This window comes from Sturnus vulgaris, chromosome 4 (genome assembly GCF_052056855.1).
Source record: "Sturnus vulgaris isolate bStuVul1 chromosome 4, bStuVul1.hap1, whole genome shotgun sequence".
In the NCBI taxonomy this organism is placed as follows: Eukaryota; Metazoa; Chordata; class Aves; order Passeriformes; family Sturnidae; genus Sturnus; species Sturnus vulgaris.
In genome coordinates, this window is record NC_142246.1 from 50,072,793 (window position 1) to 50,090,625 (window position 17,833).

The window sequence follows — 17,833 nt, forward strand, 5'->3', positions numbered from 1 at the left end:
TTAGAACAGACAAAAACTAAAACTTTAAATGGAGAGGGACTTCACTAATATTTGTTCTTATTTCCAACCTTTGGAGTGCACCACTGGGCATATATATATATATGTGTATATATATATGCTCACTGGACATATACAGCACAAAAGATGTTTACATTACTCTCTAAACAAAACAAGAAAACAGAAAATTTGTTTTCTCTTGCCTGACTTGCTTACAACTAGACATCTCAGAGGCAGGCCTCTTAATCCTGAGCCTATACTGAGCCATTACAAAATACTGTGCAATCAAAAGATAGCATACTATCTCTTAATTCATTTAGGCACTTACATTCTATTTTTCTTTAATATTTGAGAAGTCAACTTACCTGACAAGTGAAAGCTATTGGGTCAGCCACTTTCTTTAAAATAGGTTCAATTTCCTCTAGTGCAGTGTAGTATTCAATCTGTGCTGTCATCTTAATGACTCCCCCACAGTAGACATTTACATACACAGGGCCAGCGGGAAAATCTTATAAAACACAAATCAGAACACCAGCTGAAAATATTTTACAGTCCCAGACCAGAGATCTTGGAGAATGAGTAAAAGAACAGAGAATATCACAGAAAAAGCATAGAGTTGATGAACTGACTGGATTTGCATTTCACAGATGATTCAATGTAGTCAGTTTTTTTATTCAGGTCTTTCACTCTATCATCACAAGGCTGACAAAAGAAAATACCTATCTTTAAATCTGTATAAAGCAAAGCTATTATATTGCTTCACAGTAGAAAGGAGACAAAAACAGAATGCTTAAAATTTCCAACTGTCCTTTGATAGACCAATGACCTATAACCAGCTCCTTTTATGCCTACATGTAAAAGAAAAGTTCATTTATCACAAACAGTGCAAATGCTATTCATCTTATGAAACATTTTTCTTAACTGCAGTCAAGGTTCTCAAAATTGTATTTGAGCTAGGCTGCAGAAATTGCAGTATAATTAATCCATTCCACTTGTTTACTTCATAAAAGCCAAGGAGAGAGGCACTTGTAGTCTATTACTTAAGTATGAGTCGCTCTGTGCATGCAGCACAAGCCTACTTTATGAGCACATTTCCCAATCCATTAGTGTTTCTTGTGCCAGGCATTCTGCTGGACCATATTAGCACAGTCATCTTAAAATACTAACTCTGCCCACAAAGCAGTGAAAAAAGGGGCAATTCTGAAAATGGAGAAGAGGAATAGGGCCAGTGAAACTAGACTAATAGTACATCACGTTAAATCACTTAAAAGGAAACTGCCCAAATAAGCCCAATAAAAGCAACAAAACACAGCACTTCTGTGACATCAGATCAGATGGACCTAAAAGAGGTACTTCCAAATTTCCACTTTTCCAGATTTTAAAACAGAGTAAACATCAAACACAAATGATACAAGAAACATAATTAAACTTGGCTACAGCTCTTTGCCAACTTTTCCATATTTCATTAACTTTTCACATTTTATTTCTTCACCTACTACAGATACCTTTTTGTGATCGAGAGTGCTCTCACAAAAAAAAAATTGGAAGAATCTTTTAAGATCTGTGCATGTAGAGAGAAGTTTTTGTTCTCTGAAATGCAGTCACAGATGGAAGTTGCCTGTTTGTTATGTATTTTCCAGTCAGTTTTTCTAAAAACAAACTCTCTGCACCATCAAAATGATAAAGAACTCTCATCCCATACACGGCCATTGTCTCAGGACAGTCGTCAGGAGAAAAATCACAGAAGCAATTAGATTGGAAAAGACCTCCAAGATCACTGAGTTCAACTTCTGACCAACCACCAACCTGTCAACAAGACCATGGCACATGTGCCACATGCAGTCATTTCTCAAACACCTCCCCGGGCAGCCTGTTTCAATGTTCAACAAATGTTTCTGTGAAGAAACTCCTCCTGATACCCAACCTGAACCTCTTCTGGCACAGCTTGAGGCCATGACCTCTTGCCTGTCAGAGGTTGCCTGGGAGAAGAGATCAAATCTCACCTGGCACAGCCTCCATTCAGGTAGGTTGTAGAGAGTGATCAGCCTTTTCTCCAGGCTGAACAATGCCAGCTCCCTCAGCCACTCCTCATGTGAGTTACTCTCTAGATCCCCAGCTTCACTGTCCTTCTCTGGACACAACCCAGCACTTCAGCATCCTTTTTAAAGCGTGGGGCCCAGAACTGGACACAGCACTCAACTGGTGCAGTCTCACTAGTGCCAAGTCACAGAAATCATCAGGTCACAGAATTAACCAAAACATACCTCCAAGAAGCCACAGTGGAAAACTGTAGCCTATGTGTATGTATTTCTTCCTATCTAAGGTTATATTGCAATCATTTTGTAATAAAATGTTATGTAAGTTCCTCTGGGAATTCATAGCATGCAGCCCAATTTCAAACTATACTCTGAATACATAGATGAGAAATGTTTTAATTCTTAACTCACATCAAGAATGGGGATAGGTGTGCCCCTTAAATCTGCACAGATCCTCATTCTCTTCACAGAGAAACTGTTAAATAGTTGAAACAGTTATCAACTAATTATGGATGCAATAGAAAAGATCATTAGGAACTAGCAAAGATGAGTGATACAGAGAAATGGCATGAATGTGAACAGAGAAAAGAAACTATTTCCTGCATCTGTAAGAATTATGGAGAAGATAATACCCAGATTTACTGCGTTAAATATAAAACGAGACATTTAGTAACAGAGTAATAAGAAAGGAATATTAGGTTTGCATTTTATGGCAATTTTGAAAAATGTTAATCTGCAACTAATCAATGACATTTTAAGACTGCCACCTGCAATTTAACCACAGAAAACCAATCTTTTAGAACCTAGGTTCCCATAAATCACAAGGCCTTGTTTCTCTGCATTATTAAAACTTATGTGTGCAAAACTTATGTACAGGAAACACCCACAAAATAGCAGAAAGGGAAACTACTTACCAGAAAAAGTGAAGGGAATTGAAACATTTTAGTTTTTCTTAAAGGTAAATAATATTTTTCTTACCTAGGGCTTTCACATATTTGACTTTCTTGTTCCAAGAGGCTGTCCATGTTCTAATTCGTTGATTATCTCTTATGAATTCAATTTCTAGAGTTTCTTCATCTATTTTTTCTTTCAACAGAATGAATATTTCACCAGGGTTCTACAAAATTAAAATGTGTTCCCATTAGTCCTTCAGAAAATTATATTGGAAGTGCAACATTATACTGAAAGTATATTGAAATAACTTTCCCTTTACCAACAACTTCCTTTACCAACTCCCTCTGAAGTATAAGGCCCACACGACAGTAATACTTCAACTCAAGCTGCTAAATAACTCTATTAGAGCTGTCTCCAAACTACATTACTTGCAAATCTTTTGACTGAAGTGTGGATGCAACAAATGGCAAAATAAATCCCGCTGCAGTCTCAATGCACTCTCATTGTCCCTTGACAATTTTGGAAACAAATAGCAGATATAGCATGAATGAGATTGCAGAAGGAGGAGAAGAACAATGACTGTTGTCCCAAAGATTTTAGCATCCAGAAGCCTTACCTCACATGATATTCTTCTTGGAAGCACCAATATTGACTGCTCGTTACTTTCTGATCTTTCAGAAAGTACCTCTGTTTTGAAAGTGAGGTCTGTTTTTTCTGATGCTCCCCTGACATCTGACAAGTTAATATCAGAGATATTCTGGTAATCTGAAATAAATAATATAAAATGAGAACATTGTTAATAATCCTAAACCAACAAAACATGGCAATGCTGTGGTTTCCAATGTATTACTCATATGGCATTTGGAGTCACATGAAGGACAGCACATGAAAGCCTCACAAAATTCTCGTAATGTAAATGTGATGAGATGTCCTCCTTTGATACAGAGCTTGCCCCTGCAGTTTTGATCCTGCAGGCTTGGTTTACATGAACAGGCTCTGCACATATGCATTGTCTTCCTGAAACAAAAAGGGATATAGCCTTTAGACTGAAATTGTTGTGAACAGTAAAGTCAGGGAGATCAGCCAGTTCTGTCACCTCGGTATTCTCATACACTAGGATAAAACATTATTTTTACCATTCTTCCTTTCTTCAGATGTAAACAAGCACATGCTATAGGTTTACAATATCAACCTACTTGTCTACAGGAAGGGTTTGCATGAGGGCAGTGATACCTGTAATATGGTACTATGACAGTAGGCACAGATTTCTTTGACACAGACTCCATCACCTTTGCCTGCTTTAATGGACAAAAGGATAGATGGAAGCCATACATTTTTTAAATACGATAATCTGTGTTTGGAAATGCTGTGCCAGTTATGCAGGTAGCTTGCAATCAGTTTCTTTTCTGTTTTGCTGTACCAGAAAAGGCCTGTGATAAATGTGATTCGTGCTAATTAAATTATAACTATATTAGCAAAATTGTATTTAGATCAATAGAAGACTATTGTTACCAAGTGAAAGGGGGAGAGATGGGTGAGACAGGATAAAAGACATCTTCCAGATGTTGGGAGTCGAAGAAGGAGGTTAGAAGAAAGTCAGATAAGAATAGTAGAAGGACGAAGGTCTGATAAGCGGCATCTAGAAATATAGCTTCAACCTTGAAGCTGTCAAAAATGGAATGATTCCAAGCATGGGACTTAATTAAAGTCATGTTATGGAAAACATCTGCTCAGTCACACAGTGCGCCTGCGCTACCTGCAGGTCACACCTCGGTCACTGATGAAGATGATGAGCCTTCACCAGAAATAAGACCCTTAAAAGGATAAGAGACCCCCTAACCCATTAGTAGAGCATGCGCCGTGCAGTATAGTTACGTAGATCTTAGGAATAGAAACTAGGAGGAGCTTTCTAGAAACTTTTGTAGCCTACAGTATATAAGTGGGATTGTTAGCCTGGATGCTTTGGTACGTGAGGAATGGCGAGCCACTCCCCGTATCCCCGGTCGGAGGGGGGCCCCTCCCCGGTCGGTTTTGCTTATGCTTTATACGAACCTCAATTATACTAAATTACTTACTGCCAAATTTTGTATATTCTTAAATATATGCACTTTGATTGTTTCATCTCCAATACTTTAATTGTCATCTCCAATACTTTGATTGTATTCATTTTGTTACTATTAAAAACTTACTATTAAATTTAATCTTGTTACTTGATAAACTGGGAAAAATAGAACATCATTCATAACAATTTGGTGCCGAAACCCGGGAACTCCAGTCCAAGTGAAGAGTGGCTAGTTTTGGGAAGGAGCTCCCCACCAATTGTTAAGGTGGTCCCAAGGCTAGACCAGGCTCTCTTGGAAAAGGAGTTCCAAATTAAAATAAAGCATAAGCAAAAGAAGCTAGCTACAAGGAGGCATGCCAGAAGAAGAAGGCTCCCGTGAGAACGCCGGCAGAAAGGGAAAGGTGCCCGTAAAACGTCTTGTGCACAAGAACCCTGTGCGAAAATGGACTGTGTGAGTACCATGGGGTTGGGTAAAGGGGGCGGCTGTGTGCTTGTGTGTGAGTGAGAAATGTCTGAAAGGGGAGAGCGAGTGAATACCCCAGGAGGGACTGGGAGGGAAAGTCCCAGCCCGAGAACTCAGGAGAAAAGTCTTTGAGAAGGGAGCTGATGCTCGGAAGAAGTGATTTAAGAAGGGAGTGAATGAGTCAGGTTCAGCTATCTGTTGGGAGGATAATAGATGGAAGTTTCAGTACGTGATTAAGAAAGGATTGTGGAAAATAGTCAGAAAGAGAGGTTGGGGAGAGAATAAAAGGAAAAGAAGGAATTAGGTGTGAAACAAGTGGTTGGCAAAAGAAGTGAGATTGGTATATTAAGCGGAGTTGAACCGCAGAACGAATGAGAGAGAGCAAGGGAAATGTTGCCGCCAGAGATGGGTCAGAAGAAAAGTAAAATCTCTGACCCAGGGGTTGTGAATTATGAGAATAGTTCACGAGAACCCGGTGTGCCTGGGAACCGAGAGGGGGTTTACCAGAAGGGGAGCGAGATTCCTCAGGACAGCCCCCTGAGGATAGTGTTACAATACTAAAGTATAAGGGAATCCCAAAGAGAAAAAGTAAGCAGAAAATTATACAGTACTGTATGTTTGAGTGGAGAAAAGAAAAGATTTGTGCAAATAATTTGTACTGGCCAGAGTTTAAATCATTTGAAGATTAGATTTGTCAGGTTTTAAATCTATATATGAGTTCAAAACAACGTTTTAATTAGGAAAAAAAGTGAATATGCTGCTTTGTGGCTTCCAAAAAGTGTGTGGGGGGTAAATTTATAGTTCAAAGGCAAGAAAAAGAAGGTTATTCGTTATACCCTTTGCAAACTAAAGGACGGGCAGCAAGAAGGGACTGGCTAAAGCCATGGGACTCGTTAAATCACCTCCCACCCCCATACAGACAGCCTGTCCAGCCTGTCCAGCCCTTGGTCCCCGATGCACCCCCTATTCAAGATGAGCCAGTAGCACACAGAACTAGAGGCAGAAGGGAACAAGAGGAAGAAAGTGACAAAGAGGGCGAGGAAGCAGGAAGGGAAGATAGATTATACCCTCTTAGAGAGGTTCCAATGGCAAATCTGGCCCCAGGACAGGGACCTATTGGTTACGTGAGTGTTCCCCTGAATACTAGGGACGTTAGGAAATTTAAGAAAGAGATGGGCAGGATGCCAGAAGATCATATTGAGGTAGCAAATAAACTAGATCAGTTATTAGGACTGAATATTTACACCTGAGTGGAATTGCAGTCTATTTTAGAAATCTTGTTTACAGTGGAAGAGAAAAATGATTAGATAGTCAGGAATACAGGCTTAGAATAGAGATCATTAGAAGCCAAACCAAAGAGATCAGAAATGGCCTATGGCAGATCCAAATTGTAATAATCAGGAGGTAGAACATAGGCAAAATATGAGAGATTTCAAGTAAATGATTATCCAAGGTATTCAGGAAGCAATGCCCAGAGGACAAAATATAGGGAAATCTCTGAGTGAGCACCAAGAGAAAGATGAATGCCTGGCAGAATGGTTAAAGAGACTAAAAAAAAAAAAGGATTTGCAGTTATACTCAAGCATAGACCCCAATACACCAGCAGGGCAGGTCCTTTTGAAAACACAATTTGTAGCTAAGTCTTGGGGGGGGACATCAGGAAAAAGTTAGAAAAATTGAAAAATTAGCAGGATAGGAGCTTCAGGAGTTGTTAAAGGAAGCACAATAAGCATATGTTCGTAGAGATGAGGAAAAGAAAATTAAAGCCAGGATTCTAATGACAGCAATCCAAGAAATACAAGCAGCCACAAACACAAAGAATTTATCAGGAAAGAATAAAAATAAGAAAGAAAAATCAGGTCCTGCTTCTGAGGACACAAGACCTATGTGCTTTTCTTGTCAAAAAAAAAAAAGGACATACACAAAAAAAAAAATATTAATTCAAGAAAACTAAGGGGAGTCAGGGGCTCATTTATTTAATATGAACCAAAATACCAGAAGACCCCTTGATAAAGCTGAAAGTAGATTCTCAAAATGAAGAAATCATATTTTTAGTAGACACAAGGACTTTGTTTTAGTTTAAGGTAAATTTAGAAAGAAACTTTTGAATAGAATTTTTCTGGAAAACAAATTTAAGCAATCTTTTTTTAATTAATTAGAGAAAAAAAATATTTCCTCAGAGAGAAGTGAGAATAATAACTAATTATTTAACAGGCAAAACATTTTTCAGTATAAAAATGAACAATATTAAACAACAAAACTTCTTATTGTTTCAAAAAGATGACAGATTCAAAAGAAGGTTTTTTTGTAAGTTGCAGCTTAACTTACTTAGTCTGGTATCAGTTCCTTCAGTGCTGGGAAATGCCTTGGCCCAGGCCAGGCTAGGTGGGCTACGGTGTGAGCTTCCAGTGCTTTCTTGGGTTTTCAGTCCAGAGCAAAATTAAATAATTCAAGAAAAAAAAAAGAAGAAAAACACACTCCAGGGAATTTTTTTTACTTTAATTGGTTACGAAGAAAAAAAAACCTAACCAAAAAGCAAAAGAGAGTTCTCTCCCGCTGTCCACTGCGGACAACTAGGTCTGTGAGCAGGAATGCGGGGGAGTCAGTGTAGTTTCTGATAACTAATTCTGCACTTTTTCTCTCCTCTTTCACTCCTGGAATCAGTCTTAAAGCTGCAGAATTCAATATTCAACACCAACTGAACAGACTATTTAAAGATACAAGCATCATAAAATAAAAAGAAACAATTTAGCTGATAATAAAGTAGGGGGGGAGCCCTAGGAAAAAACAGCAGTGTGAGTGTGGCTTTTCGGGAAGCAAAAGCACAGGGTGGGGCAACATGCTTTTCCTTGGCAGAAGTGGAAGCTGTGAAGAAGCTGGGGGTAACCCTGAAAAAAAGGATAAATTCTTCTGCCCAATAGTAAAAGAGCGGTGCCAGGACTTTTGGCCCAACAGATCCCAGACAGCTCACATAGGGGGATTCACTGGGGCACGAGAGCACTTTGTGACCATTTTGTAAAATTTTATTAAAAAACAAATTACTCAAAAAAAATTGTAATAAATCAAATGAAACTAAGGAGAGTACTGGGTGCCAAAAGCTACAGTCCATATAGAGTTAGCATAGAACCACTGTACTTTGGGACCAAGGGAGAATGTGATTTTTGTATGTGCAGTGAAAAAAATATTATTTTACTGCTGTTTGAAATACCAGTGTAAAGTTGTTTTAAAAGGTGCATTATCAAAGTCTGGACATCCTGAATTAGCTGCCAACTGCAACCTCATTGAACCTGAAGGCAGAACAGTGCTGATGAGAAAGAATCAGACACCTCGTTGATCAATGAAAACAGCCCAGGAGGATTGAAAAATTTCTCCAAGAGCCTCCAACAAACATTAACTGATTTATTTGAAGAACTACAACTCCAAAAAAAAAAAAAGACTGGTAACACCTGTTATTAAGAGGGTCAAAAACATAATTAACACACTGGGAAAGTACTAACCATGGCTTAAAGTGTTGTCCATAAATTTGTGTTATTTGTACCTATTGTTTTAATTTGTAGTAAAAAGTAACTAGAGTAGAAAAAAAAAAGAGATAATTGGTTAGTTTAAGTTGTGTATGTAAACAGCTAACTTTAAAAAAAAAAAAAAAAAAATTTTAGTAATTTTTTTATGGAATGCTATTGGGACAAGTTATGTGAAAACAAATCTTGTAGTTGGCATATCTCCGGAGCTTTAGTGGATTAGGAAAAATAGCTAATCAATCTAAGGAGAAAGATAAGGCAGTGCTGCAGAACTACGAATACTTTGTGCCATCTTTGGAACAAAAAAAAAAAAAAAAAAAAAAAAGTTAAAATAGTTCATACGAACCTTATGAGGCCAAGGGTATCAAAAAGAAACAAATTCCAGGATAAAAACTTTGCTACCAAGAAGATGAACATCTCAGCCCTTGGCTGCAACCCAAGGGGCCTTGAGACAGGTAGAAAGTTAAAATTCCTGAGAATTATTTTCATTGTGCTTACTATAATACCCCTGGCAACTGGCTAAAACCATAAGACAGCATGGAGCAAAGAACAGGCCATGCAGGAACAAATTACAAGAAGACAAGCAATGCAAGAGCCAGCAGTAAAGAAACAAACTGTTCCTGATCCCTGTGGGTCAAGGATAAGATGGAATCAGTTTTTGTGGCACATTCACATGTTACTGCTGCCTGTTATGACTGTACCAGCTTTTTAGAAAATTGTGTGAAAAGTCCAAAATTCTATTGAATAAGAAGAAATTTAGGATTCAATGGGTGAACTCCTTATCCTAACAATAATCAACTTTGTCCTAGATATAAAATTTTCTTTTGTTTTGAAAAATATAATAATGGAAGTTGAAAAACAAAAAGAAACAAAAAAAAAAAGATAGGAAAAGATCAAAAGGAAAGAGTTAAGGAAATTGAATGAGCTGTATAAACAATTAAAACAGCACTATAGCGACTGGGATTTGCCAACTTCAAACAAAAATTTGTTTGTAGATCTAATGCAAGAAATTGCCACAGAATTGGGATTATCTAAATGTTTTGTTTGTGGAGGACTTAGAATGGCTAAAAGATGGCCATGGAGAGGTGAGGGTTTGGCTCCAGAACAATTTTTAAAATGGAATCATACACAAATTTCTAAGACCCTAAAATGGTCTGAAGGCTGAGTCATCAAGTCATTGGAACAGTTTGTATAACTCAGGAAGGGAGAAAATACACTAAAGTGGTAGGATATACTCCTTGCCTATCTACTTTAGTAGTAAATTCAGACAATAACACAAAGACCTGGCAACCCAAGAGTCCTACTGGATATTGGGGAATAGCAAAAGAAATGAATTGCAAGTGGAATAATCAAACTAATTTGTGCTGGCATAACAGTTCTGGAGCTAACCCCTACCAATCCATAAAAGACTTGAAATCTTATTGGGAACAACCAGAAAATACAAAAAAGAAAGATGGAAAGCCCCTGATGGAATATATTGGATTTGTGGGCAACGAGCATACAGTGAACTACCCTAAAAATGGGAAAGAACTTGTACCTTAGGGATTATACGACCCTCCTTCTTTGTCATACCAAAGTCTAAGAGCAATATTCTAGGAACACCACTTTATGAAACCTTAGAAAGAAAAAAAAAAAAGAGAATTAAATCTCGATTTTCCGATGGCGGGAGGAAACCAAAAATGGAAAGATGAAGAATGGCCTGCAGAAAGAATTATAGCATACTATGAACCTGCTACTTGGGCTCAGGATGGGTCTTGGGGGTATAGAACTCCAATTTACCTATTAAACCGGTTAATAAGGCTCCAGGCCGTAGTAGAAGTCGTCTCAAACCACACAGCAGACGCTTTAAAGTTGTTGGCCAAACAGCATTCACAAATGCGAGCATTTGTATATCAAAACAGAATTGCCCTAGACTATCTGTTGGCAGAAGAAAGAGAAGTTTGTGGGAGGTTTAATGAATCTGAGTGCTGTGTGGAAATAAATGACCACGGGGAAGCCATCACCGAACTTGCTGGCGAAAAAGTGGCACATGTACCAGTTCAAAAATGGAATTCTATCCTGAAAGCTGACTGGTGGAATAATCTTTTTGAGGGTGTGTGGTGGAAAAAATTAGGATTCATGCTATTGTGTTCTGTTTTAAGTCTATTGTTTCTGCCTTGCATGATATCCTATCTAATCAAACTAATCCACTCAGTAATTCAAGGAATGCAACTTACAGCCATGCCCATGGATCTAAAATCAACAGAAAAAAAAAAAAAATTAAATTCCTTGATGGTACTGAAAGCACAATCCACTTGCACTCGAAGAAGAAAAATCAAGAAAATAGTGACTGAATGCAAAGAGAATACCCTGGCATGAAAAATGTTAACCAAATTTGAGAAAGAGTGTGAAAAGCTAGATGCCACATGAAAAATGTTAGAAAAATTAAAGGCTAGTATAAAGAAACATAGACAATACCAAGTAGCAACTTTTTAGAGCACGAATCAATATAATCAAAAAGAGAAATGGGGGAATTGTGATAAATGTGATTCGTGCTAATTAAATTATAACTATATTAGCAAAATTGTATTTAGATCAATAGAAGACTATTGTTACCAAGTGAAAGGGGGAGAGATGGGTGAGACAGGATAAAAGACATCTTCCAGATGTTGGGAGTCGAAGAAGGAGGTTAGAAGAAAGTCAGATAAGAATAGTAGAAGGACGAAGGTCTGATAAGCGGCATCTAGAAATACAGCTTCAACCTTGAAGCTGTCAAAAATGGAATGATTCCAAGCATGGGACTTAATTAAAGTCATGTTATGGAAAACATCTGCTCAGTCACACAGTGCGCCTGCGCTACCTGCAGGTCACACCTCGGTCACTGATGAAGATGATGAGCCTTCACCAGAAATAAGACCCTTAAAAGGATAAGAGACCCCCTAACCCATTAGTAGAGCATGCGCCGTGCAGTATAGTTACGTAGATCTTAGGAATAGAAACTAGGAGGAGCTTTCTAGAAACTTTTGTAGCCTACAGTATATAAGTGGGATTGTTAGCCTGGATGCTTTGGTACGTGAGGAATGGCGAGCCACTCCCCGTATCCCCGGTCGGAGGGGGGCCCCTCCCCGGTCGGTTTTGCTTATGCTTTATACGAACCTCAATTATACTAAATTACTTACTGCCAAATTTTGTATATTCTTAAATATATGCACTTTGATTGTTTCATCTCCAATACTTTAATTGTCATCTCCAATACTTTGATTGTATTCATTTTGTTACTATTAAAAACTTACTATTAAATTTAATCTTGTTACTTGATAAATTGGGAAAAATAGAACATCATTCATAACAGGCCCAAGAGCCTTTAGCAGATATAGTGAATCGTTCACCACATCACAGAATTTTAATCATGAAAAAGAACAGAAAACTGCCTCTGCAGAGCTCTGACTAAGCCTGTGTTTCAGCAAAGGTATCCTTTACCTGCTATGTCTCAGCTGTATCATTACTCCTCCTTTCCAGACACTCTATTACCCTGTGTGAAACACTCCTGCCACCCATCTCAAAGGACTGCAGCAGCTCTGCATCATGGAGGATTAGTCAGCATACTGCAGTCACCTAGTTAGGTCATTGATATCATTTCACATAGTTCACAGCTAAAAAATCGTGACTGGCTAGTAAGACAATATCCTGAGAGACATCCACACTATCTTGTATTACTGTAAATTATGGAAGACTCACAGTCAATTACATTCAAGCATACAAATAACTTTTGAGGTACATCTTCTCTTAAATGGATATAGAATATTAAAACAAATTAGCGCTGGGCAGAATACAGAACAGTAGCAATCTGGCTTTGCTCAAAGAAGTACCACAGCCATTTTGCGTTGCTTTGAGAAGGTGTCCAAGTGACTGAGCTACACAAACCATGAAGTGCTCCTATGTGGCACAGAAACCTTTCCAGCCAGTGTCAGTACTGGCAATCTACAATTAGCTTTCTCACTTCTTGCTTGCCTTTACTTCCCCCATGTGAACCAGTTCATTGGATACAGAATGCTTCTTTGCCTTACCAATCTTGCCTTGCTTAAGGCACAGATTTAATAAACTACCACTATAATAAATGTGTCTGATAAATGAAGTTATGCCATGGCATCCTATTGTTGAATCTTTTTATCCAGGGATATGCTTTAATTGGGAAGGAAGGAAGGAAGGAAGGAAGGAAGGAAGGAAGGAAGGAAGGAAGGAAGGAAGGAAGGAAGGAAGGAAGGAAGGAAGGAAGGAAGGAAGGAAGGAAGGAAGGAAGGAAGGAAGGAAGGAAGGAAGGAAGGAAGGAAGGAAGGAAGGAAGGAAGGAAGGAAGGAAGGAAGGAAGGAAGGAAGGAAGGAAGGAAGGAAGGAAGGAAGGAAGGAAATCAAATGTCCATGGTCCCTTGAAGAAGCTGAAGTTTCCTTGAACATCTAAGTTAAGCAGGTCCATCACTAGCTAGTAGAACCTGCCCATCCTACTTCTGCTTATATTATCATGTCTTTAAGGCCAAATAACTCTGAATTAAAGCTGTGAATTCAGCGTAGATTATTAAAATTACACTGAACCTACATGTAGATGTACTTTAAAGTATCATTAATTCCATTTGCTTTAATTTATTTTAAAAATTAAATAGGCTACATTGAACAAAGGCTATTCCATTTCTGAAGGAGAACCCACACACAGTTCAATGCAGCTTAACTAATCCAGCTCAGAATATAAGTGCAATAATTTCTCTAATTATCATTGTGAAGACCAGACTTTATTTAGTACTGCCTTTCAGAAATATGAACAGAGGATAACAGTTATGATACTTTACAGCAGCCTTACAGTACCTAAACAGGGCCTACAAGAAACATGGAGAGGGACTTTTTACAAGGGCATGTAGGGATAGGACATGGGGGAATGGCTTCAAACTCAGAGGGTGGGTTTAGATTAGATACATTAGGAAAAAATGCCATTCAGCAAGGGTGGTGAGGGACCAGCACAGGCTGCCTGGAGCAGTTGTCAATGCCTCATACCTGGCAGTGTTCAAGGGCCAGGTTGGATGGGCTTTGAGCAACCTGGTCTGGTGAAAGGTGTCAATGCTTATGGCCAGGGGATTGGAACTAGATGGTCTTTAAGGTCCTGTCCAACTCAAACCTTTCTACAATTCTGTGATTATGTATGCCCACAGCACATATTTTGGGAATGTATGCACATTTTAAGTTACTCGTAGATCTTACACTTACACAGAATTCACTTCAGAAGATAACTCATATGAGGTACATGCTGCTTCTGATTTTTCTCTGCCACTTTAGGCAAAGGAATCTCACAGACTCAAGAAACATTCCTTTATCAGATTGACAAAATTAAAGGAATTAATAACAAATCTGGAAGGCACTGGATTCTCAGATGTCAGCCATCTGTCAGTGATTGTTCTTCAAGGATCATGTAGATGCATTCTAATCTATGTAAAGTTCATGACAACTTTATTTCCACAGTCTACACTCTACTTATCAAAGATGACAGAAGTTACTTTCACCTTTTAATGCCAATAATTCATCTACTGTGAACATTAATCCTACTGCTAACAAGTTGGTTTAAATGATGATAACATTTTCTTCCCCATTAATGACTGCATTTTAACATTTTTATAATGCCTAGTGACACCTAAATACAATATCAAAACTTCAGCTCAGTCACTACTGTGATAGCACAACTATCCAAATAATAGACAATTAAGAAATGTGGCTCTTACATCAAAGACTTGGATATCTAAGAGGATTAGGATTCCTCTGCTGACTTGAAAGTGGCTATCAATTTATTAGCTAAAAACCATCAAGCAAGACCTTTTTCACTAAATGTAAGGTCTACCTGACAATCAATGAACCATTTACAACAGTCCAAGAACCAAAGGGATCTACATTATCACTACAATACAGTCATCAAAGTTTGGAGCCACCATCTCCAGCACTCAAATTCCTATAAGCAGTTGCACATGATCTGTCGTAAAATGTGGAACATGAAACAATCACAGGAAATGTTACTTGCCAATGCTGAACAAGCAATACATCAGAGATCAGGCAAGCCTTGGTTTGTGAGCATTAACTGAAACTAAGTAGCTCATAAAGGTAGTAATACTACAATAATGAGATTGTAGTAACACAAATGGAGCAATGACAGACAATATTGGTTTTACGTAGGCAGAAGGTGTTGCCAGGTGTTCAAATCTCTTGAACATTTCAATTTTGGACATCTTCATTATTTGTCCTCTTTACACTCTTGGTTTTTACCTGAAAGCAATGCCTAAGGAGCTTCACCAATTCCTGAGGTTTTCAGAAAAAATCAGAATTTACAATTGAGGGTGAAGACTATCTTAAAAGAAACATTAAAGGAACATCATTATTATGCTGGACTATGTAAGAGAAAGGATTTATTGAAGAGTATCTGTTGGTTTGTGAATGTGTGCTTTTAATGTTTTATATAATGGTGACCTATTTGTGAGGTTTTTAAACTGTAGCAGTAAGAATTAAAATATTGATGAATAAAACCAGACCCATTCTTGTAGGATCAAAGTATAAGAAATTATTAACTATATCCAATGATGCACAGACATCACTATGAGCCAGAAGCTAAAAAGAAAGGAAGAATCTATGATAATCTTCCCTTGAGTAATCAGGGCAGTACTACCGGGAATTATCATCTATTACAGAGGGTAACGCTTAATTTCCATCAGATGACTTTTGTTGGCTTATTTTTGACAAATATCTGCTGCTGCTGGCCACATTGAATGGACTGATCTTAAATTTACATTCATTTTAAATACTAAAATATAATACACATTTACTGTAACTTAATTGAGGACAGCACTGATATTTTCAATTTCACTTCAGTGTTCTCTCCTAATTCATATAACTTCAATACATCAACTTGGTGTATTTTATATAAGACCCTTTGGAATACATTATTGCTTTCAATTTAACATTTTGAACTAAATTCATTATAGTCTTTGAAACTGTATTCCTTTACACAAACTGAGAAATTTTCATAAAGTATCTCAAGTCTCCTGTGTATTCAACAACTTCACCACAGCTTCTAAGTAACCTTTCTGCCATATCCAACTTCCCCCTCACCCCCAAATTCTAACCTTTCAAATACACTCTTTAGTTATCCTTACTGCAGCCTACATGAGAATTAGAAGTGTTCTCTGTCTTGATTACTTGGTAGTTGCTACATGCTTTGAGTCAACAATATACGTGACAGATTTAGGGCATTAAAAATAGCAGAAAAAAAACTTATGAAAGATTTATGTGTTTTCTAAGGCTACCCATGAAATGAATCTCTCAGTCAAAATCAGGCTAATTTTACAAAAGCAAAATGCCTGCTAGCTTTACAAATTTCAGATCTTCCTCAAGTTTTGCTAAAGCAATGCCAGCTGAAGAACTGAAACTGCAGTACAAAAGAGGTCCTCAATTAGCCCTAGATCACACAAGAGGAGGAGAAATAGGGCTAAATCAAGTTAGACAGATGACAAGGAATAGGAGGGTAATTTAACACATGTGGCCATCTTGTCACCTGAAAGAAAAGTCAGGGTTTTCCAGTGTCAAAGATTAAAATTAAGAGGATTACAGCAGATCCCTTAAGTGCAGGAGTATCCTGTGTAATATGGTAGGCCCACTCTCCAGCACACTGTGAGGTAAAGGCAAAGGCAGTGCCACTGGGTTCTGTGAGGCATAACTGAAAAGGTTCCCATGTATAAGCGACTTCCTTGTAATTCACAAGCCTGAAGTTCTGAGTGCCCAGCAGAAATATGGATTAAAGAAGAACAATACTGAAAAAAATGAAGTAACCTCTTGTAATGTTGAAAAAAATCAGGAAAAAAAGACATATGCACATCATGTGCTTTTCACAATCCACCATAAGTTTATTGTAGACACTTATGAATATATGAATATTGAATATATGAAGATAATACTGTTAAAGTGTGGGTATCTATAAATGCTGTAAGCTCAGCAGAGAGTGCAGCAGAGTGGGATTGAAAGAGAGCCTCCAACTGCACAAATTGTCCTATAAATTACCTGAGAAAGGCTGTGAGAAACAGGGAGGCAGAAATCATGCACCACACTGTGTTTCCTTCAATGGGACTGTGTTCCTTGCATGAACGTGGGATTTACTAATTTTTACCATAATCACTCTCAAAGATGTTATTTCAAAGTAAATCCCCTTTTTTCTCTGTTGAAGTTTTCTTTTACAAGGGTGAGAGAAGGTTTAGGAATGAAAAGGTTTCCAAAAATCACAGAAAATTATTAGTACATACTCAAACACAAAAAAATCTGACTTCAGTCATAATTTCTTTAATTTGTTTTCTATGATGAATAAATTTCAAACCAAGATAAACATATTTATTAGTGAACAAGCTTTAAATAATGCTTCTCTCTATGTTGAGCCAACTATCTTTTCCAAATACACTGACAGTTATATTTCTTTTTCTCAAAAGCATTCTCAGCCACAGTTTCTCCTGCATGGTTGAGTTCTTCTGTCAAAAACAGCAGCCTTCTGTAAGATGGCCTATTTTGCCCACGTCTCCAAAATATTTCTATTACTTTATTTATGGTGTACAACTTTTCTTGCAAGTAAGCATCAAACTGACAGTTCCTTTAAAAGCTATCAAGAACAATCTTTTCTTTTCTGAATATTATATGTAAGTTGGTGTTTCTGTCATCTTAGCAACCAATGGTACTGTAATTTCCATTAACATCTATTTCTCTCCCATAACACCAATCCCTGAACCTCCCCCCATCTATTATTTTCTGAGTTACTATACACATGTAGGCAAAGATTGATTTTATGTGGAGGTACATGTTCATATGTTCTTTTATTA

The 17,833-nt window shown here is 37.7% G+C and overlaps 1 protein-coding gene across 2 annotated transcripts in view; it reads right to left on the minus strand.

Annotated features, from left to right (window-relative positions):
* The window catches only part of BANK1 (B cell scaffold protein with ankyrin repeats 1), a 123,424-nt gene that overhangs the window by 92,376 nt on the left and 13,215 nt on the right, over positions 1-17,833 (minus strand). For both annotated transcript variants that reach the window (XR_015803325.1, XM_014875240.2), the window contains exons 3-5: positions 3,544-3,692; positions 3,012-3,150; positions 363-505 (exon numbers count right to left, since the gene is read on the minus strand). Coding sequence is in view for 1 of the 2 variants with exons in the window: in XM_014875240.2 (XP_014730726.2) it covers positions 363-505; positions 3,012-3,150; positions 3,544-3,692 (431 nt within the window). In the remaining variant the exon portion in view is untranslated. The remainder of the gene's footprint in view (positions 1-362; positions 506-3,011; positions 3,151-3,543; positions 3,693-17,833) is intronic.